Source organism: Bos indicus, chromosome 24 (genome assembly GCF_029378745.1).
Source record: "Bos indicus isolate NIAB-ARS_2022 breed Sahiwal x Tharparkar chromosome 24, NIAB-ARS_B.indTharparkar_mat_pri_1.0, whole genome shotgun sequence".
Classification (NCBI taxonomy): Eukaryota; Metazoa; Chordata; class Mammalia; order Artiodactyla; family Bovidae; genus Bos; species Bos indicus.
The window spans coordinates 25,690,248-25,713,210 of record NC_091783.1 but is presented as its reverse complement, the minus strand read 5'-3'; the positions used below and the strand labels follow the sequence as shown (position 1 = coordinate 25,713,210).

At 38.1% G+C, this 22,963-nt stretch overlaps 1 protein-coding gene across 4 annotated transcripts in view; it reads right to left on the bottom strand.

Annotated features, from left to right (window-relative positions):
* Nucleotides 1–3,375: 3,375 nt before the first annotated feature.
* Nucleotides 3,376–22,963, bottom strand: part of TRAPPC8 (trafficking protein particle complex subunit 8) — an 83,451-nt gene continuing 63,863 nt past the window's right edge. For 3 of the 4 annotated variants that reach the window (XM_019986716.2, XM_019986717.2, XM_070778770.1), the window contains 7 exons: nucleotides 21,014–21,082; nucleotides 20,865–20,923; nucleotides 19,479–19,652; nucleotides 15,858–15,959; nucleotides 12,086–12,231; nucleotides 5,875–5,964; nucleotides 3,582–4,628 (listed from right to left, as the gene is read on the bottom strand). In XM_019986716.2, coding sequence (XP_019842275.2) covers nucleotides 4,394–4,628; nucleotides 5,875–5,964; nucleotides 12,086–12,231; nucleotides 15,858–15,959; nucleotides 19,479–19,652; nucleotides 20,865–20,923; nucleotides 21,014–21,082 — 875 coding nt within the window. In that variant the 3' untranslated portion in view covers nucleotides 3,582–4,393. Of the gene's footprint in view, nucleotides 4,629–5,874; nucleotides 5,965–12,085; nucleotides 12,232–15,857; nucleotides 15,960–19,478; nucleotides 19,653–20,864; nucleotides 20,924–21,013; nucleotides 21,083–22,963 lie in introns of all 4 variants that reach the window. The other variant, XM_019986715.2, reaches the window with a different exon arrangement.

Sequence of the window (22,963 nt, the reverse complement as noted above, 5' to 3'; positions counted from 1 at the left end):
CAGACTGCTGTCTGGTGGCAGCAGGGTTGGGTCCACTTGCCCCAGTACAGCCACGCTGGCTCACCCATAGCCCTTCTCCTTCAAGGATGAAAGCTCCCTTCTAAACACCCTCCTCCTCTTCCTCTGCGCTTTGCGTTAAAATTCCCTATTGTTTGCCTCTTGCAGCCAAATGCCTCTTCTCTAGTTCAAAAAGTTATAAATTTATTTTTTTAATTGGTCTTTGGCTGTGCTTGATCGTTGCTGTGAGCAGGGGCTACTCTCCAGTTGTGACGCCTGGGCTTCTCCTGTCGTGGAGCATGGATTCTAGGGGGAGTGGGCTCAGTAGTTACGGCTCATGGGCTTAGTTGCCCCATGGCATGCGCAATGTTCCTGGATCAGGGATCACACCCATGTCCCCTGGCTTGGCAGGCAAATTCCTTACCACTGGACCACCAGGGAAGTCTCAAAAAGTTATTTTGACAGCCAACTTTCTAAGCAAGATTGCTAAGTCTTACAAAGATTTCAGATGGTTTTATACACTACCTCCTGGTAGAATGTTCAGGTAACTAATGAACTATCCATTCACATGTGAAAAGGAACACTTGCTTTTTGCCTTTCACAAACATCCAATTATCAGATGTATCCTTTCCTGCCATCGAGTACAGAGTAATTAATTCAAGTAGGTAAGGAACTGAGGAGAACTGCTAACAAGTTTTAGAAAAGTTTATGTCAATCAGATTAAAAATCAAAACAAAAACATGGGGAGGAAGGCAAGGACAGATGGCACAGGACACTCAAATTTTATCCTGAGCTGAGAAACACCAAATAGGATTGACCCTAAGCAAAATCATGAAATAGATCAAGCTTTCTTTCTTTCAGCATCCTATCCCTTCCTCCTCCTCTCCCAAATTTCTGCTCCTCCCACCAGCTCGCCACACATCCTCCCTTCTAGACATGGTTCTGTGTCCAGTCTCACTGCCCTCTTATAGGATGGCTGAGAAATCTTATGTTTTAAAGACTGATGGCAGGGGGGTGGTTTCGGGGTCAGTTCAGTTCAGTCGCTCAGTTGTGTCTGACTCTTTGCGACCCCATGAATTGCAGCACGCCAGGCCTCCCTGTCCATCACCAACTCCTGGAGTTCACTCAGACTCACGTCCATTGTCAGTGATGCCATCCAGCCATCTCATCCTCTGTCATCCCCTTCTCCTCCTGCCCCCAATCCCTCCCAGCATCAGAGTCTTTTCCAATGAATCAACTCTTCGCATGACTCAACACAATATTGTAAGGCAACTACCCTTCAATTAAAAAGTAAAATGCAAAATATTCAAAAAATGCAAATGCCTGTAGGTACCCCGAGAAGACTCTTGAGAGTCCCTGGCAAGCACTGGAGTTTCAGCTTCAGCATCATTCCTTCCAAAGAACACCCAGGACTGATCTCCTTTAGAATGGACTGGTTGGATCTCCTTGCAGTCCAAGGGATTCTCAAGAGTCTTCTCGGGGTACCTACAGGCATTTGCGTTTTTTTAATATTTTGCATTTTACTTAATTGAAGGGTAATTGCCTTACAATATTGTGCTGATTTTTGCCATACATCAACACGGATCAGAAATAGGTCCCCTTCTTCTTGAACCTCCCTCCCTATCCTATCCCAGCCCTCTAGGTTGTTTTAATGGAGTCTTCTGGAACTCAGGCCAAAGGGTCCAAATCTTTAATGGAACAATTTCACTTGATTTGAGCTGCACAAGCCTCAAAATACTCAACACTCTAATTCCTATCAGGAGGCACTTCCTTAGCCATGTGATGGACAGACCCTGTTCCCCCTCTGCTCCTACAATGCCCCACTGCAAAGCTTCAAGTGCCTTGCCTGTCACAAGAGCTCTGGTCTACCAGATGCCTCGTACTTTTAACAGTCAGGATGACTTTCTCTTTGTTGAGTGATTTTGGCTCACTCTTAAGCCCAGTTCTCTCATCTCCCTTCCACAGTGTCCTTCCAGATTCCTGTCTTCCCCACATCCATCCATTCTATAAAGACTTGCCATAGATTCTCAAGATAGGCAGATTATGTGCAGATAGTCTGAAGTTAGTATTCTGTCTAGTTCTGCTAAAAGCACAAGGTACGCATGGTTTCAATTGCTCTTATTGATTTGTATACTTCATTTGGAGAATAAGTGCAAAGATTTAGATTTAGGTAGACACCATAGGGTTTCCTAGGTGGCTCGGTGGTTAAAATTCTGCCTGCCAATGCAGGAGTCACAAGAGATGCAGGTTTGATGGCTGGGTCGGGAAGATCCCCTGGAGGAGGAAATAGCAACCCACTTCAGTATTCTTGCCTGGAAAATCCCATGGACAGAGGCACCTGGTGGGATACAGTCCATGGGGTTGCAAAGAGTCAGACATGATGGAGCATATGTGCATGCAGGTACACACATACGTATGTACACCCACACACACACACCATTATCCTCAGTCACCAGGAAGGAAGTAAACACACACACACACACCATTATCCTCAGTCACCAGGAAGGAATTAAACTCTCTGGTTTTGTCTGAAAATATCTTTGTTTCACTTCCCGTGACAGGTAGCCTCGTCGTTTAGAATTCAGGCTTAGTATCTTCAAAGGACTGAAAGGAACTATCTTCTGGCTTTCACTATTTTTGTTCAGAAATCTGCTATCAGTTGAATTACTGCTACCATTTGCTCATGGTAGCAAATGGTAAGTTTTGTCTTCTGTACTCAGGACAGGTTCTCCTCATCTTTAAATTCCAGAAGTTTCACTACAATGCATCTGGATACAGGTTCCTTTTTATTTATGTTGTCTGGGATTTACTGAACTACTTGAAGCTGTAACTTGTCCATCTCGGAAAATTCTCAAATCCTATACTGCTTCTGCCCTATCCTCTCCCCTTTCTCAGACTCCAAATAAATATATAAGACTTTCTTACAGAATCCAGTAGGTTTCTTATCTTCTGGGGGCCTACTTTCCATCCTTTTTCTCTCCTTCCTTCAGTTTCAAATAGTCCTCCTGACCTATACTTCTTGTCTTAAAGTAAGTCAACTGTAGGCTCCACTTCTCAGCTGCTTCTTCCTACGTGGTCAAACCTCCCAAGGCAAAGTAGGCCCAAGTCTCATCTCTCTAGACTTCTCCTGGATTCCGGTCTTCTAATAACAAACCATATTGACAACGCTTTGTTTTTAGCAGTAAAACATTTTCTTTGATTTCGTTCTGACGTTTTGCTTTTCTTCAGCAGGAGAGCTACATTAGCTAGTCCTCCATAACCAGCATCAGAGTCTGCACTGTGGTTATTGACACAACAGTGTCAATTAGCATTGATCTTCCTTTCTTCCAAGATATGACAGGATTATCAAAGTTGTAACTGGGTATCAGACATGACACATTTAAAGACAAAATGCATTTGCTCATTTATAGCACAGCCAGCAAGGGCTGTAGGAACAAAGACTGTTCTTCACTTTTGGAAACAAAGGTAACACTTTCTCAGGAAACTGATCTGCTACCTGCTATAATAATATGGTTGGCATTGATTTTCAATAAAGAATATATTAAGTTCTCAGAATTTTTTTTAAAAGGCATCTAATAAATCTATACAGTGAATAGCATGTCTTTATTCTATTTACAGTACATTTGTTATAAATATAATACATTTTTGAAAAGCTTATTTTTAATTAACTTGAGTAGATTTATATTTTAAACAGATCAACTCAATTGTTAAAGTTACATAATAAAGAATATGATAATTTAAATGACAAAAATCTCATATTGTGAAATAGTGCACTCTATGCTGAGATGAATGAGAGGGGGGGAAGTCAACTCCTTTCAAAACTATATTCAAAGCATCAGAAAAAAATTTTTTTCTTTTTACAAAGTTATGTATAAGCCATAGGAACGACCAGATACTGAAGTATGAAGACTCATAACCAAGGTTCAAAACTGATTTTAGAGAACTGTGTGAAGTAAGACAAGAAACCGTGTGTTTGACACTCTATAGAACTTCACAGTAAAGCTGGAATTTATAGACTAATGGCTTAAAAGGAGTATTGCCAACAAGGCCTTTTCTTCCTTCAAATCCTCTCCTAATGTTCATATACCATCAGTAAGTTGTAACAGCAGACTTAGACACTGGTTTTAAGATGGGGCTTAATAAGGTGCATGGATATGCTGAATTCTGTATTATGAGCGTGTAAATTATTACCAGGGTTTAAAGAAATACAAAAAAAGAATTTAAGTATTCTCAGTCCAACGTGCTTTGCATCATCAACAAATAGACAAACCAAAAGTATTCTGCAGTGATCCGACACCAACCTCCCGAACAAGTTAGGCATTTCAAATACTGCTGTAAAACCCATCCAGTAAAATAAAACTGATTCTTGTGCATTTCAGTACAAATCTGTAAGGTGTCACACATTATTGATGATGATCAGGGCAGGCATGGAGCTCTGCTGACTTGTTTCAAACACCGTGACTTGGTCCGATAACTTGGCAAATACCCTAGGAGTTCCAAGGTTATAAACACCCGTGTGGACAAAGCATGCTTTCAGCTGCAAACTGTGAATCTCCTGGCTTTTAAGCTGAAGTTTATACTGTGTTTGTCCCAGCCATGTAAATGATCCATGGATTTCCAAAGCTTCTGGGCTAAGGGAGGAGGAAAATGGTAAGTTGGAGGATATTTTTTCTTCAGGAATTTTTTCCCAAAGCCCCAGTAACACATCCCTTTCATCCAGCAACTCTAATTCTAGAAATTATTTATGATGCCAACTGTTTATTAATAATAACATCAATAGTAATAACTAATATTACTATTTCTATAACTAACATTTATTAACAGTTACTATGTTCTAGACTTAGTGCTAAGAGTGAATTATCTCATTTAACACTCACAACAGCAGCCAGTAAATAGGAAACCTGATTTCAAACCTGAGCTTTTAACCACCTGGTTCTCCATACATAAAAATAAATGTATATCTAAGAATGGTTATAATATTTAGACTGTTTATAATATTGAAACATGGAGACCAACCCAGTGTCTACCAATAAGACATTAGTTAATTAATTTATGATACACAAAATATGTTCAGATTTCAGAGAGCTGACCCAGATCCTGTTTGCAGTGTTATACTGTAATTAATAATCAGCATATGCTTCACACTGCTTTTCTAAAGATCCCAAATTTTCTGAATTCTGAAAAGCACATAGCTCTTAGGACTGCCAATATAGACCTGCATTTTTTTTTTTTTTTTTTTTTTTTGCTGTTGCTGGAGAAGGAAATGGCAACCCACTTCAGTGTTCTTGCCTGGAGAATCCCAGGGACGGAGGAGCCTAGTAGGCTGCAGTCCATGGGGTTGCACAGAATCGGACACGACTGCAGCGACTTAGCAGCAGCAGCAGCAGCATTATTTTATAAATCACAAAACAAGACCAAAAAAACTTCTATCATGAACTTACTGATTTTCAAGTTTAGAGTTCTTTATCACCAACAAGCTTTTATAAAAATTGTCACCTCTGGCCAGAACTGCTGCTTTTAGAAACCAGTTTTCATTTGCGACTACTGAAATGCTAAGACAAATCTCTGTAACTCTTCTCTAACACTTCTTTTTTTATTTGGCTGTGCCAAGTCTTAGTTGCAGCACACAGGATCTTCAATCTTAGCTGTGGCATGTGGGATCCAGTTGCCCGACCAGGGATCGAACCTGGGATGCCTGCCTTGGGAGCACAGAGTTGGCAAGTCCCTTTGCTAACACTTCTTAATACCAAACAAAAAACGGTATGCCTGAGTAAACTCTATCTATGTTAGATAATTATTTGCATAATTTCAAAATATTAAACTACTTTCAACTCAATCTTTAACTATAAAATAAACCTGCCCTAAACAAATCTTTACCTTGTTGTTTTATGCCGAAGATCAACTATTACATCGACGTCGGCCTTGGAACAATTGGAAAGTAAAAGGGTCACTGGTACTAAACAAAGGCTGTGGGAAAGAAAAACCAAAAAAAGATTAGTGGGGTATTGAAAACAAAAACACTTTCTTGAACATAAAACTTACAGTTACCTAACAGCATAAGATCCTCAAAAATAATTATATTCAAGTAAGAAAAAAAACTGAGTTCTAAAATCACTCAAGCTAAATGAGTTACATAAATAAGAAGTAAAACATATTAATACAATGCTTGAATACTAAATATTAGAATATATACATTCACAAAACCATTTTTATTTCCTTTTATTAAAGCTAATCTTTAAAAATAACCAGAATGTTTCTAGGTTGTTATTTCCCAAAATGAAAAACAGAAGGAAACAACTGCAACTAAGAAAGACAAATGGAGGGGAAAAAATCGTGAAAAGGTGCCAATAACTAACGCTGTTCTTTGTGTTTCTCAAAAATTACTTAACTTTGAGAACTTGGCCTAGATTGACATTTGCTATCCTATCAAATCTGCACAGAAGCCATCATGATTGGGAGACTATGAGAATTATTTCTGTATAGCCAGTTATGAGAAAAGCCCTTTCAAGTAGACATATTTGCTCAGTTAACCTAGTTTCTGATCTCACTTAGCACAGGAGAAAGGACAGGGAGTGAGAGAAGAGGACCTAAGAACAGACTGGTGCAGAGTTCATATTAAGAACATAATAAATGAACATACTCTATGCACAAATGAAGCCTGGTTACATAGTATTATTTAAAATACGTTACCCTATTAACATAAAGAACAACAGTAAAAAAATCTTATGAGCTCATACAATATTAAAATTCTGCTCAGATAATATATTTTATGCTCTCAAAAATTTTATATCCCCTTACTAAGAAACGCTTCCAAAACACAGTGCAAATAACAGATTTCCCTAGACAAAAACTAGGTTAATTTCAAAAACTCATGCTACATCCTTACCTTCCCCACAAACTTCTCACAGGAATGGAGGACAACCTAAACTAATGAACAGTGGTCTAGTCTAGAGCCCCTCATTAAGTTAAATTCAAGTCATGTAACTTGTAACTCAAAGCAAAACCTCAGGAACTCTAGCAGTGTTGCCACTTGAGCCTCAAATCCTCCATGCTCTATCTAAATGCTTCCAGTGAAAGAAATAAGAACATCTGGATGCTTCCTAACCCCAAAGTCATTATCTTCATTCCTCTTCTTCCTCCATCGCTGTTTCAGTGAATAGCACTCTCATCTCCCCAGCAAAGCGTGGGCATCATCCCAAGTATTTTTTTTTTTTTTTAAAGTGGGAATGGGGGCTACTGCCTCATTAGCCCCCCATTCCCAACTTTCTACTATTCGTCACAAATTCCTATCAATTCTGTTTCCCACACAGCTCTGGAGGCTGGTGACTTCATTCAAAATTCACATTCCTTACGAGCTCAAGTCACTGCATCTCTTGGTTTACTAATCACCTCTGAATTAGTGTTCTGACGTAAACCAATCTTCAACTGGGTGTTTCTCATACCTGACGTGTGATCCTCCCACTACACTGCACCACAGTCACAGTAGGGCTTGATAAAAGAGACTGCTGGGCTCCATCCCCAGAGTTTCTCATTCAGAAGGGCTGGGTGGGGCCCAAAATCTGCGTTTCTAATAAGTTCCCAACTGCTGCTGCTCTGGGACCACCTTTCAAAAATCACTGCTTCACAAAACAGCCTTTCTAAAATGCTCATCTGATGAGCCAAAAACAGTGCCTAAAGATCAAACTGCTAACAACCATTCCCCCACCACTAACATCTGGTATTATTAACAGCATGAGTTCTAGAGTCAGACTGCTAGGGTTCACATGTCAGCTCAACAATTCTGTTTCTCAGTTTCCTCAACTGTAACCTAGGAATAATAACTTTACCCATCTCTTGAGTTTCTTGTGGTGGCTGGTAAGATGAAATATGCTAAGCGCTGACAATAATGCCTAGCACAAGTTCAAAAGCTTCACAAACACTATTTAACACGCCTTCTTACTGTGAGGAGCGATGGCAGCTAACCCCAGTTTGACGCTTTGTTGTTTCTCGTATTCTCATTCCTCTGCTGCCCTGTGTCCCACTGCCATGACCAAGTCGCCTCCTGTCGCGCCCCTCCCCACTTCCCATGGCATTAAGAACACTCCTCCAGATCCTCAGTCTCTTCTCTTTATGTGCCACACCTCACTTTAACTGAAATCTGGCTGAGGACACAGCTGCCTCTACAGGCCTTGCCATAACAGATGCTGTTTATCTTCCAGCATCTTCCGCATCTCAGGCCAGAATGTCTCATTAATGTAGTTAACACCCCTTGTTGAGTTCTTCCTCCTCTCTCTCCTATAAAAACACCTCCACTTTTGTCATAAACTACTCCAAGGTTTTTGTTCTTTTTCTTTGCCCTCAAACTAACAAACTAAACTAGTGAACGTAACTCAGTGCAACAGAGATTCCTTGGGGCAGGTGAAGGGATAAGCATTTTGAAATATCTGGGGTAAAGATGAGGGAAGCATCTGCTTCACCCCACCCCACCCTTGATTCATCTACGATGTGGGTCAAGCAGAGGCCTGCCACCTAGATAGAAAGCACCGCACAGGCCTTCTCTTCCACATCATCTTTCCGGTTTCATTCATTAAAAGCTTCTGCTTGAGTTTGCTTTCTTCTTTTCAATCCTAAATTTTGTCATCTTTTTGGTGAACTTCACTGTTTAGGTAGACAATTTATTCAGCTCCTTCTCAAACCCTTAATCTATCACCTCCATAACCACCAGGAGTATTCAAAACTCAGTCATCTGTCTTTCATGACTTAACTGTGAATTTTTTTTGTCACCTAAAATAACTACCTCTGAAATACTCCTCAGCTTTTCCACTCACTGACCACGATCACCAGCTCTCTCAATTATGCTTCTGATCTTCAGTTTCACTGGAATGTCCAATCATTTGACCCTCTAATTCACCGATTCTCAACCCTGATTATTGTGGTAATGGTCATTATTGTTTAACAATTATTCACTCCCCTCACATTCCAGCTGTGTGATGGGGGATCATCTTTGTTGACTGTGAAGGAGAGGCTATTTGGCCAATGGAGTAATAATGACTGATGCAAGCAGAAGCTTTAAATGTGCTACTGCAACGTGGCTCACTTTCTGTACTTCAGAGATACGCCATGAGAAGAACAGCTAGTTGCTGCCCATTTGGACTGACCCCCAAAATACATGTGCACAGACGTGAATCCAACCAACCCACAGACTGAAGGAGAATCGAAGTTGTCGATGCTCTGCACACCCATGAGCGTGGGAATAATAAGCTACTAAATTCTGGAGTGGTGTCTCACAAAGCATTATTGTGGCAATCTGAGGATTTATTTAAAATATACAGACACCTGGGTCCTATTCCCAGAGGTTCTGATTTAACTGGCCTGAACATCAAGATTTTAAGAATTCTCCAGGTGATTCTAATGTGCAGCCAAGTTGGAAGAAACTGCCGTATCTTATCCTTCTCGACCCTTCCTTGTTTTCACATATTTCCATGCACAGTTTGAATTCTGTGATGCTTTATTTTAGCTCACTGTTCTGCTTTAGTTCGATCAAATCTGTCCTGTTTTACACACTTCCCTGCACTGCCAAGTTTCTATGATGCTTTTCAACCCTAACAAAATCACACGAAGAAGTCCTTCATGTTCCAGCCTCTAACACACAGCCCAGGTTTTAACCACTAAGCAGCACCATGGAATCTAAGATGTTCAGGAAATACATGATGCAGGACAGGGTTTGATAAACAGGGACAAAGTAGAACCGTGAGGTAAAATGAAATATTATGGAATCAAAACTGTCTATGGAAGTGTGTGAAATCAAGACAGGTTCAGTAGGGATAAAACATTTCTTTCCTCAGCTTTGGCTGCACATTAGAAAACTTCAGGAACTCTGGATGTCCTGCCTGCACCCTTGGCCAATCAAATGGGAATCTCTGGGAGTAGGATCAAAGCATCTTCCTTTTTTTTTTTTAATTTCCTCAAGTGATACCAGCATGCCTCTGTCAGTCAAAGGCACACAGACTGAGTACCGAGCAATTAAGACCTAGACAAAGATTTAAGACCAAAAGTATTTAAAAATAACTTAAATGGCTAAAATTTTTAGAAGTCTGACAACAGAAAGTGTTGGTGAAGGTATCAACAGAAGGAACTCCCACGTACTACTAGTGGGGATGTACTAATTAGTAAAACTAGTTTGAAAGAAACTGGGCATAAAAAGAATAAACTCTGTATAATACCACTTATACAATAAAGTTCAAAAACCCCACAAAAATCAAAATACGGAGATGTAAACTTGGTTGGAAAATTATAAAGAGGAGCAAAGAAATGACTGCTAATACTGGGGATGGACGGCAAGTACACAGGGGGCTTGAGACTGCTAGCAATTTTTAAATTTCTTCCCTAGAGATGATTTTTTGGTATTAGTTTTATGGAAAAGAATCACTGTGGCCACACATTTTCAGTTTTGAGAACTTTTCTATGTTTTATACTTCCCTGGTGGCTCAGATGGTAAAGTGTCTGCCTAAAATGCGGGAGACCTGGATTCGATCCCTGGATGGGGAAGATCCCCTGGAGAAGGAAATGGCAACCCACTCTAGTATTCTTGCCTGGAAAATCCCATGGACGGAGGAGCCTGGTGGGCTACAGTCCATGGGGTCGCAAAGAGTCGGACACAACTGAGCAACTTCATTTTTTAATGTGTTATATTTCACAATAAAAAGGTTTAAAAATGGTTGGCACCATTCAAGTTACGTTTTAGATACTTCTGATGCTCCTAAGTCTCTGTGAAGGTCTTCGTTTTGCCCAGCACTCTGTGTTCTCAGCCAGCTTCTCATTCCTCTCAGTAGTTATCCTCAAATTTCACTTTTAAAAATTCTCTACCCTTTCTCATTTCCTAGAGTACTTTGAGTACTTAACCTTGCTCCTACAAACTCTCTAAAAGGGAGGCATGTGCAGACTTGTTAAAATTTCTCCCTACTTTCATCTTTCTGTCCAAAGCTAATCCTGCCACTTTTTTCAGCGTTACCTTTTCATCTATTAAGGGTTTTGTTGCCCTTCTTGCGTCCCATCATTTCCTTCAAGACCATAAATACAATCTGTATCTTCTAAGTAAGAAAACAGTAATACTGAAGGGTATTCCCTGATCCCTGTTCACAGCCAGGCTTCTTGAAAGGCTGGTGGTCTACACCAGTATCCTTACTTCCTTCCCACCTCTATCTCTCCTCAAAACCTACTGTGTCATGCTTCCACCCCCCATACAGTTAAGAGTCTTCTCAAAATCAGGAGTGATTTCTTTATCGTCAGAACCAATGAAACGACTTTTTGCAGCCACTTTCTTCTCCTTGATCTGCTCTCACTCCACCTCTTTGATCCCACTTTCTACGCACTGGTCTTGTCTTCCTAATTCTTTGACTGCTACTTCTCAACCAGTATTCTTGATGGACTCCTTGTTCCTTAGCTCATCTCTCCAATACCACTGTTCTATGGGTCATCATTCTCTTTTGTTCTATCCCACCTCTTCCCTACCCCTACCCATGGTGCCTTCACCAAAATTTACACCTTCAATTCTAATTTACAGACTGGCTCTAACAGACTTCACTCCATCTTGTTTTGTATCTGCAAACCAGCTCCTTTTTGAAGTATCACCTGACTTAGGACCTTTTATTTTAGAACCTCAAATTTATGTAATCAAACTATTTGTCAAAATTATAAATACATCACCCCCCAAAAGTTTAACACTTGGTAAACCTTAAGCCAATGATGCTGTCTAAACGTAAACTGATGAATCTATACCATAGTCATGTCTCAGGTTTATTCTGTATCTAAAACAAAAACAAAATGATTTACTATTTTTCTTTTTGACTTAATGATAAATATGTTCATCAAAAGAAAACTTCTGACAACTAATTGGCTGAGGAAATATCCATCTATTAATTACAGTAGCAACATATAATAACCATAGTAACACGTAAATTACTTAATGGCAATTTCTGTAGACTCAATATTAGTCTAGATTTCTTCTTCAATATTTGTGTGAATGCTATTAATAAACGTGTGGATGTGTGTGCATGCACATACAGGTGTGTATATTGCAGAAAAATTTTAACAAAAATACATCTCAAACCTTTTTTGATGAAAGGGATGATTAAATGATTCTGGATAGTGAAGACTCGTTTTAATAAGATTAGAAAGCTGCTCTGCTGATGGTCTTGAGGAAACTGTAGTGTTTTCTGGCCTGAAAAATTTTAATAGTTCCATTTCTGGTGGCTCCTGAGAAAAGAAAAAATACAACAATAGAAACACTGCCTTCTTAAAGTAAGGTTTAACAGATACAAAAGAAAAGAAGCTAAAACCAGTGGAAATAAAGTAAAGCATGTACAATACTTTTTCTGCTGTAAAAACTAACAAACTAACAGTAGGAATCATGTGCAATACAACCTAGGATAAAAAACTAGGATCTGTAATCATTTATTCATTCTCTATCATGTGCTAGTGTTAACTTGATATCCAACAACCTCACATAGTAGTTCTATAGTTATTTAATACTTCAAGACTTAATTTCCTCATACGTAAAAATGGGTTCACAATAATAATAATTTCAAAAGTTGCTGTGTTTCTCATCTAATAAAACTACTTAGTACTTAGGCTATAGACATTCAATTGTATATCATCTGCTTCGAGAGTTTTTTAAAATATTCTCCTTATTTATTTATGGCTGCACTGGGTCTTCCTTGCTGTGGGTGTGCTTTCTCTAACCGCAGTGAGTGGGGGCTACTCTCTATAGAGTTGCAGTGCACAGGCTTCTCACTGGATGGGTTCTCTTGCTGTGGAGCACAGGCTCTAGGTGCATGGGCTTCACTAGTTGTGGCTCACCAGCCTAGCTGTCCCCAAGCATGTATCTTCCCAGACCGAGGATCAAACCCATGTCCTCTGCATTGATAGGCAGACTCCCAACCACTGGACCACCATGGAAGTCCTCTTCCTTGATTAATTTTTTCTCCATTTTCCTTTACCATCAGAAAATTTTCATTTTTTAATTTCCTGGTAGCCTAGTTGGAATCTGATCTACACCCAGGACTGGCGAACCACATCCCATGGGCCAAAGCCAGCCTGCTTCTGGTTTTTGTAAAGAGAGTTTTATGGAAACAGAGCCACATCCATTTGTTTACATACTGGCTATGGCTGCTTTGGGACTCTAAACAACAGAGATGAGTAATTTTGACAAAAACTTTCTGGCCAGCAAAGTCAGAAATGTTTATTATCCAGCTTTCCTCAGAAAAAGTTTGCTGACCCTTGATTTATACAGCTGCCAAAGCAATATTCAAATTTGTTTTTAACTTATGAGTGAGAGGAAAGTGACTGTAGAGGTTTACTCTGGAGGAGGAAAAACTTGTGCCTGGAAGCCAGAAGGAGCTGAACGTCTGAAGTTTCCCTTCTTAATCTGGGTCCTGCTTATACTGGAGTGTTCTTCAATTTGTGAAAACTCACTCTTCTGCATTTTTGTTAAACTTTAATAAAAAGTTCAAAAAATATCCTATTGTTTAACATAGTATAATCATCTAAGATAAACAAGCTGTTATTTGAGGCTTCTAAACTATACTGAATCTCTACATACCACCTACCAGGAGGCAAACACATGAACAACAGCCATAAAAGGCTACCAAAAACCTGACGCTAATTTACTGAGGGAATACTGACAAAAGCGTCCCTCTCTGTCAGCTTAAAAGCAGCAACAATTTTCACAGTGAGTGCTGGACAATTTGTACAGTAGTTTTTTCCAATAAGGGTGACAGACAGTTATACTCCAAGATAGAGAGTTCCATCACAAGAGAGGCAAGATATACTCCCTGTTTTATAAGTAAGCTAAAGTTTATCAAGTTATGCAAGTAAATTGCACTAGGTCATCAATCTTAAAGTCTCTGAGCTCCATATATATTATCCTCAATATGATGAACATGCCATATCTCCCAACTCAGCTAATCATGTAAAATATTTCAAAGGTGAAATACAGAGAAATAAAAAGGATATGCCCTAGATAGTATTTTTGTAAAATGGGAATATAACATGAGTAAATTTTATAGAGAACACTTTGTTTCATTTTATAAATGAAAATCTTGCCTTGAGATGTTACAAATTATCAAAATATGACAATTTATAAATAAAATGAGATTTTTAATTAATCAAATCAGTTTGAGGAAAAAAACTTTCTGAAAGTACAAAACAGATTTGGGGTTAAATATATCTTCATTAAACCTAACAGAAAATTACCATTAGTCATCACTAAAGTAAAAATCAATTCAAATTATATTATTACCAATGGAATGTAAAGCTAGTATACCTAACTTTGATGAGAAATCACATTTACATAGTCCCAAATTATCTCCCCACAATTACTTCTTCTTATAAATAAAAAGAAAAATAGTAATACTGTGGAGAAACATGGCAGGTAATATCTTAATCAAATGATCCATCACCTATAATGGCACAAATTAATATCAAGTGCCTTTTTATTTTAAGATTTTTTGACATGGATCATTTTTAAAGTCTCTATTGAATGTTACAATATTGATTTTGTTTTACGCTTTGGTTTTTTGGCGCTGAGGCGTGAGGGATCTTAGCTCCCCAACCAGGGATCGAACCAACCCCTTGCATTGAAAGGCAAAGTCTTAACTGCTGGACCATCAGGGGAGACTCTCATGTGCCTTCTGATGTAATACACTGACAGGGATATAACATCACTTAGGAAGTATTTCAGTTAAAAATGTGTAACTTTAATTTGATCATAAGAAATATTCAAAGTATTATTTTACATTAAAATAACTGGCCAAGGCTCTTCAAAAATGTCTACATGGTAACTGAAAAATAAAGGTTCAGAAAATGTTCCAGATTAAAAGAGACTGAAGAGACAAGTGAACACAGTGTGCGATCCTGGACTGAATTCTGAATGGGAAAAAGCAAACCAAGTCTTATAACTAAGACCGTCGATGACATCTGAATTTAGACTGTATATATGAGTACTGCATCAATGTTAAACTTCCTGAATTAGTAATGGTTTCTGTGATTACGGAGAAGATTGTCTTTGTCTTCAGGAATACTCAGTCAAGTATTTAGGGGGCAGATAGGCAGATGTCTGCAACTTACTTTGAATCACAAGACTAATACGCTTAAATTTTATTTATATATATGATGAGAACTTTTGATAAGATTAAACAGTATTTTAGAAGAAATGAGAAAACAAACAGTACAGCTGCTGCGCAACTCCAGAGGCCCTCCTTTACACTCTATGACCAGTCCCATTAAGTTTTGCAATGGTGTGGGCCTGCTGAACAATAAGCAAGGTAAGATAGAGGATATAGTTCCTTCCTCTCATACAAGTCAATTCTTTTTATAACTATGAGTTCTAGATTCAATAAAGAGTATATCTTAGGAAACTCCAGGATCACAAATGCATCTTATGCTCTTATTAAGGGCTGCTGCTGCTAAGTCGCTTCAGTCGTGTCTGACTCTGTGCGACCTCATAGACAGCAGCCTATCAGGCTCCCCCGTCCCTGGGATTCTCTAGGCAAGAACACTGGAGTGGGTTGCCATTTCCTTCTCCAATGCATGAAAGTGAAAAGTGAAAGTGACCCCATAGATGGCAGCCTTCCAGGCTCCTCTGCCCATGGGATTTTCCAGGCAAGAGTACTGGAGTGGGGTGCCACTGCCTTCTCCATATTAAGGGCTAGCAAACTTCAAAATCAATTTGTTCATTTTTAATTTTAATCAGCTTTCTGCCACCAACCCCCAATTCAAATCTCAGTATAAAAGCTTGAAGAAATCAGACACCTTCTAAAACGCAAAACAATCAAACAAACCCCCCCCACAAGTTCACAGGAGGCCCCAAAGCATGTCATTACCTGTTTCTGAGGATATGAAAAAGCTTCTTTTCCTATAGTGCGAAGAACAACATGGTGCTGACCTTCCAAAATAAGCTGCTTACTGTCTTCCACTACATAAGCCTAAGAAGAACAAAACACAAAAACGTTACCCCTGCTTGGCAGTAACCTCAAAAGTAACCAAGGCAAAATCTGCTGGAAAGTTGAGGTATTACAGCTAATATCTATCAAATACCAATACTCATGACTGTGTCAGCATTTCTAACTTTTATTCATTCCTTCAATCAATAAAGTATCTGTCAAAATCTGCTCTGCCTCAATATAAAACAGTTGGCCTGGATATTGGAGAAACAAATCTTGAAACCTTTCCTAATTTTCTCTAGAATGCTTAAGAAGCTAGCCCAAAAAGAACAGTGCTATACCGTAACACAAGCTTTTTTCTTTACTGGATTGACAATATACAGGCAAAAGGCTTTTTCTTATACTTGTGCTTCTAAGACATACCAGAGTTATCACATAGTAGAGCAAAATCAGTGAGTATAATTGTAAATCCTATAAGTGGAAATGCCAGGTCCTTGGAGATCTTAAATTTAAGTACGTAAGCTTAAAAAAAAAAAAAGGCTTTTTTTCTTCTTATACAATGGCCTAATTTAATCTATATTAAAACTCATTCCAGCATGTAATTCTTCTTCTTGAACTTCTTCTATCCTGGAGAAAATAAAATCTCTAAATGGCTCTGATATACTTAACATCACATTATGCAAATACAGATAGTTAAATTCTTTTTTTTTTTTGACAAGCCCAATTTTTTTTAACTATTAGACTCAACAGATTCAAAATTACTTAGTCAAATGCTATAAACATTCCAAAAATGTTTATTTTCAATTTCTATACTTAACACGTGTGGCAATTTGCCATCCACTGATCACACTTGGAGAAGTGCTGCACTAAGGCCCAGGCAAGCCCAAGGCCTGCTTAGCATCCATCCACACATAACTGAGAAATGCAGGAGGAGTTAAATAAATACTTGATGAAGTGATCTTTAATCGAGAATATGACAGCTGATAAAGTCCTGACAAAGGACACACATCTCTTTCAGTGGTCTTGTGAGATCAAAAAAAATCATGCATAACCCTATAATGCAGTCTCTCCTGTACAAAGTCTTCGTTTTTCAAAACAAACCTTTATTTTTGGTTAAGAATAATTAGAAGCTGTATTACACCCCCTTGGGCTTTCCCTGGTGGCTCAGATGGTAAAGAATCTGCCTGCCATGCAGGAGACCCGGGTTCAATCCCTGGGTCAGGAAGATCGCCTGGAGAAGGGCATGGCAACCCACTCCAGTATTCTTGCCTGGAAAATCCCATAGGCAGAGGAGCCTGGGGGCTACAGTCCATGGGGTTGCACAGTTGGACACGACTGAGTGAGTAACACTTTCACACTTTCAATCATACCCCCTTACAACTAATTTTTTTAAAACAAAAATGTTGTCCAAGGTCTTAGTTTTCTTCTGAATCGTATTTTATTAGAGTGCTATGTTCCCTAAGCATCCACTCCACAACTTATATGAACTGTCAGGTTTTCTTTCAGTGAAGGGGATACTTTGTGCATTATCCAGAGCCCTCACTAAGGAAAATCTACTAGTCACTTTCTCAAATGAGCTGAATCATAAACTTATCACATACCAGACAATATCCCATCCTTTAATCTATTCAAACTTCCATTTCCTAACTGTGGAGCATCACAGTCTTGGGTAGTTTTCTTCTTCTTCATGCGATCAGCAATAATAGTAGCTGATTTTCATTCAGGGTGATTTTTAAAATGAAAACTCACCCCTCCAACCAAGGTTACTGTGGGCTCAACAATAAGTACAGAATACAGCACACATTACTCAAGATCCTATCTCGGATATATTACAATTGTTACATTGCAGGCGTTTGTGGAGTGACAGCTACAAATGCATAAGGTCTATTATACACTTAATGGATGGTTGGTTTACATAAAGGGGCAATGCTATTGAGGCTAAAAATAGAATTTTGACTCAAAGGTTCAAGGACATTTGATTTCAAGGTAACAATGTATAATTTATCCTTATAGCATTAAGCATCTTTACCTTCTATAATCAACAAGAGTCAATTAGCTTAAGTACTTTTATTGGAACTCATGTAAAGCCAGCTTGGTTTCAGGAAAGTTGATTTAAAAATGTACAGCTTGGTAAAAAGAACACGCTAGAACATCTGAATTAATTTAAAATGCACGTTCTGATCATCTACCATGAACATGTCCCAGTGTTAGGCCTCTGTACTGGACAATACAAAATAAAACCTCTTCACATAGTTCAGGTGAATATCCCTAGGCAAGGTCCTAAATTTCAGTGTAGAATCATTTCTAAAGACACATACTTAAGATACAAAAGGGTATACTGTGAAAAATAAATCTCTGTATTATAGTTCAAGTTAACTTTGCGTGCGTGCTAAGTCACTTCAGTCATGTCCGACTCTTTGCAACCACCAGGCTTCTCTGTCCGTAGGGATTCTCTAGGCAAGAACTCTGGAATGGGTTGCCATGCCCTCCTCCAGGGGAACTTCCCAACCCTGGGATGGAACCCTCAGTTAGGGGAGACCAATGCCTAAATTACCTCATTCTAGTCTGCCATGCAGAGAAGGCAACGGCACCCCACTCCAGTACCCTTGCCTGGAAAATCCCATGGACGGAGGAGCCTGGTGGGCTGCAGTCCATGGGGTTGCTGGGAGTCGGACATGACTGAGGGACTTCACTTTCACTTTTCACTTTCATGCATTGGAGAAGGAAATGGCAACCCACTCCATTGTTCTTGCCTGGAGAATCCCAGGGACAGGGGAGCCTGGTGGGCTGCCATCTATGGGGTCACACAGAGTCAGACATGACTGAAGCGACTTAGCAGCAGCAGCAGCAGTCTGCCATGAGTATGTGTAGATGGCATTTCAATCTGTTTGTTTTTTTTTTAATTAAAATGGTATTTTCAAACAATCTGGAAAATTTCAGAGATCAACAATTAGGTAATTATAAATAATTTTTTTGTTAATTAGAGTGAGATAATCATATGGCAGGGTTATATTCAACAAGAAAGTCCTCATCTGCTAGAAAAGCAGTTTGCAAAATGCTTTTACAGATGAAATATTATGTCATTAAAAATCTATAGTACAAAATAAAATCAAAGGAAGGTAAAAATAAAGTAAAGGAGCTAATGGAATACCGGTGGAAAATGAACAGCAGCAAATTAGTGGCTGCTGGAGCCTGAGTAATGGGTACCTAGAGGTATGTGGTGTTATTTTTCCTTTTACAGAGTTTGAAAATGCTCACAATAAAGAGTTTAATAATAGCACTTTGCTTTCATGGAGCTTATGTTTTACAATATTCTCAGTACCTCTTGTAAGTAGTAGTAACAGAATAAAGTCATTTAATTTGAATGAATATTTTTTCCTTTAGGCAAAAAAAAAAAAAAAAAAAAGTCATCTGGAATTGTTAACAAAAAGTTATAAAACAGCTTTCAAACTCAAATTGGAAAATTTAAGCAGAAAAAATATACACAGTAGCTTACATTTACTGTTCAGCCTAAGAATCAAGTATAAATAAGGCTTGCTGAAATAATTTAACAACACATACCTTCCACAACACCACAATATTCAAATCCACCTCATTGCACTTCTGGATTAATTTCGTAACATCCTCTACTGACTGTTTTCCTGTATGCACCGAAGACTGGGCTTGTGGTTTCTTCAATTCAGAGGATAAACTCCTATAGAAGAAGTCTGCACATGGGCTTGCTGAACTTACTATCTGTTAAAAGGAAATCACTTGTCTATATGTGTTTTCAATTAGATATACCCTGCCAAAATTTGTATTTCTACAACTTATACATTTCTTATCAATTTGGTTGAATATAAGAAGGCCACCCTAATGCTTGAACACCTAAAATATTCGGTACAAATTACCCTGAATCTTAAATCTATACTGCCATGACATTAACTTGGACCTTCCAAATATCCAGGGAAGACAAATGGGTATTAAAATAAAATAGGAAGTTAACTGTTGAGAATCTGAAGAACATATATATAAATATGTATGTATAACTGAATCACTTTGCTGTGAACACTTGAAACTAATAAAATATTGTAAACAATTCTTCAGTTTTAAAAAAAGTAGATTGTTAAAAAGAAAAATTTTTAATTATTTTTTCCTATTTAAAAATTTGTTTTACTATTAAAAATAACAAGTATTTCCCAATCAAATACTTGGAAGACTAGGTGATACCCAATGAAACACAACTCAAATGAAATTATTGGCATTAACTTGGCTTTTACACTTGAAGGGAGAGAATAAGGGAAAAGACTTTTAAACAGACTCAGAACTACAGAATTTCCCCTAGTTAATAGAATACTGTGTTTCACTTTAGAATCTCGACACTTAATTTCCTGTATTATAAATTCTGTTAAGCAGATGTTAAGCTTCCAAGTTAATTATTAAATATTAATAAATATGTAAGATTTTCCCCCTCAGACATGAACTTTTTTCTGTTAAACCACTGTTCACATAGTTCGCTGGTTACAAAAATTACAAAAAATTTTCAGTTATCTCATTACCAAAAAAAAAAAAAATTACAAACAGCTTATTATTTGGGTCTCAGAACCATTTGATATTCCCAAATCCAGGGGATCATCATCTGTATGTTCCACTGTGATCACTTTTCCAAATAGGTAGGTTCTTTCCTATAATCCTGTTCCTTTTTTTAATGCCAAGAGCTAAATTTATCTCCTGAGTATCTTACAATCTAAAAGAAAGCTAATTTTAAATTACTAATTAAAATGGCATACTACATATAGCATTTTTATTTGATTTGGGACATGACAACAGTTGCAAAACTCAACAAAGCTGACATGTTCATCCACCAAAGAATTTAGAGATTACCAGAGTAACAGTTTTGCCAAAACAGTCAAGATACTCCAGAACTATAACTTTAAATATCAAATGCTATTAGGTTTACTTGCATACCTGTTCATTTCCAAAGATGATATCTGCAAAGGTGTATTTTTCTGAGACCTCCGTAACAACTAAAAAATGGAGGAGAACAAACTAATCATATCATTGGCACGAAACAGAAAATGACCATTTAAGAAAGTGTGACACTAAAATGAATTTACCTTCTTCTTCCTTACATTGTGTTGCCTTGAAACAAAACTTTCCCTTCTCCCTACTGGCAAGTTTGGCGTCTAGAAAAAGAAAAGAGTAAATTTCAAGGATATTTCTCCGTTTGTAAAATGGTAAAACCTAGTTCAGTACTCAGACTTCTATAGCCAAACTGGAAAACATTTCATCATTAGAAATAATGTTTAATGGCATCTGGTCCTATCACTTCATGGCAAATGGAGAAACAATGGAAACACTGATAGACTTAATTTTCTTGGGCTCCAAAATCACTGCAAATGGTGACTGCAGCCATGAAATTAAAACACACTTGCTCCTTGGAATAAAACCTATGACCAACCGTTAGACAGCATATTAAAAAGCAGAGACATTACTTTGCCAACAAAGGTCTGAATAGTCAAAGCTATGGTTTTTCCAGTAGTCATGTATGGATGTGAGAGTTGGACTATAAAGAAAGCTGAGTGCCGAAGAACTGATGCTTTTGAACTGTGGTGCTAGAGAAGACTCTTGAGAGTCCCTTAGACTGCAAGGAGATCCAACCAGTCAAACCTAAAGGAAATCAGTCCTGAATATTCATTGGAAGGACTGATGCTGAAACTTAAACTCCAATACTTTGGCCACCTGATGCGAAGAACTGACTTACTGGAAAAGACCCCAATGCTGGGAAAGATGGAAGGCAAGAGAAGAAAAGGACGAGAGAGAATGAGATGGTTGGATGACATCACGTACTCGATGGACAAGAGTTTGAGCAAGCTCCAGGAGCTCTTGTCGGACAGGGAAGCCTGGAATGCTGCAGTCCACGGGGTCGCGAAGAGTCAGACATGACTGAGGAACTGAACTGACTGAAAAACATCTTTGCTTTTCTCTCAGTGAAGCAAATCTCATTCAATTCTTTAAAAGGGTAAGATTAAATTTTCCTGAAATTCATGTTCATACAGATAAACAGAAATTTTGAAAACTTAGAATTTGGGAGCCAGGGAGCACACAACCCCACCATGCTATCATTTCATTTCCTATCAGTATTTTTCCATGTGGATAATTTGTATCAATATTATTATATGCACATAGTTTGCTATGATGCATTTTCCCACTATATTACAGACACATTTTAAAAGCTTATATATTTTAATGACAACATGAGTTGTAGCTTAATTCACATTAAAGATAACATTCAATTTTTCCCTATTAAACATAACCCTGAAATAAACTGCTCTCAATATATGGATCTTCTTATATTTTGAATTAATTCCTTTGTATAAATTCCAAAAATGAGGATTACTGTGAGGCTAAGGGTTTAAAACATTTTTTTAATCTTTTAAAATACATGTATAATTCTTTCTAGAAAGAGTATCATTTTGCCAGCTTCAATCTATTGTGACAAGCACTAAGCACTCTCATATTACTGGCAAGATGAAAAAATGATAGAAATATTTTGGAAAACAATTAGACAATACATGTCACAAGTGTGCATGTTCTTTTAAGTGTTATATGGGTTTGGAAATACACAGAAAAGCCAATCAACATACAAGTATGATTATATACAGAAAAACAGCTTACCAACAGTAAAGGAAACAAAGAGAAACTAGTCTATATGCTTCTGTACTATTTGAAATTTTGACTGTGACCATATACTCAAGCACTACTTTTACAATCGAATTTTTATTTTTTTTTTTTGATAGATCATTTCTAAAAGTCACTATCGAATTTGTTACAGTACTGCTTCAGTTTTATGTTTTAGCTTTTTAGCCACGAGACATGTGGGATCTTAGCTCCCCAATCAGGGATCAAACCTGCACCCACTGCATTGGAAGGTGAAGTCTTAACCACTAGACCACTAGCGAAGTCCCACAACTGAATTTTTTTAAAAAAGAATATACAAATAGAAAAGATGTGCAATAAAAAGATGGGAAATCATTGATTAAGATGGGTAGTTTCATTAAAAATCA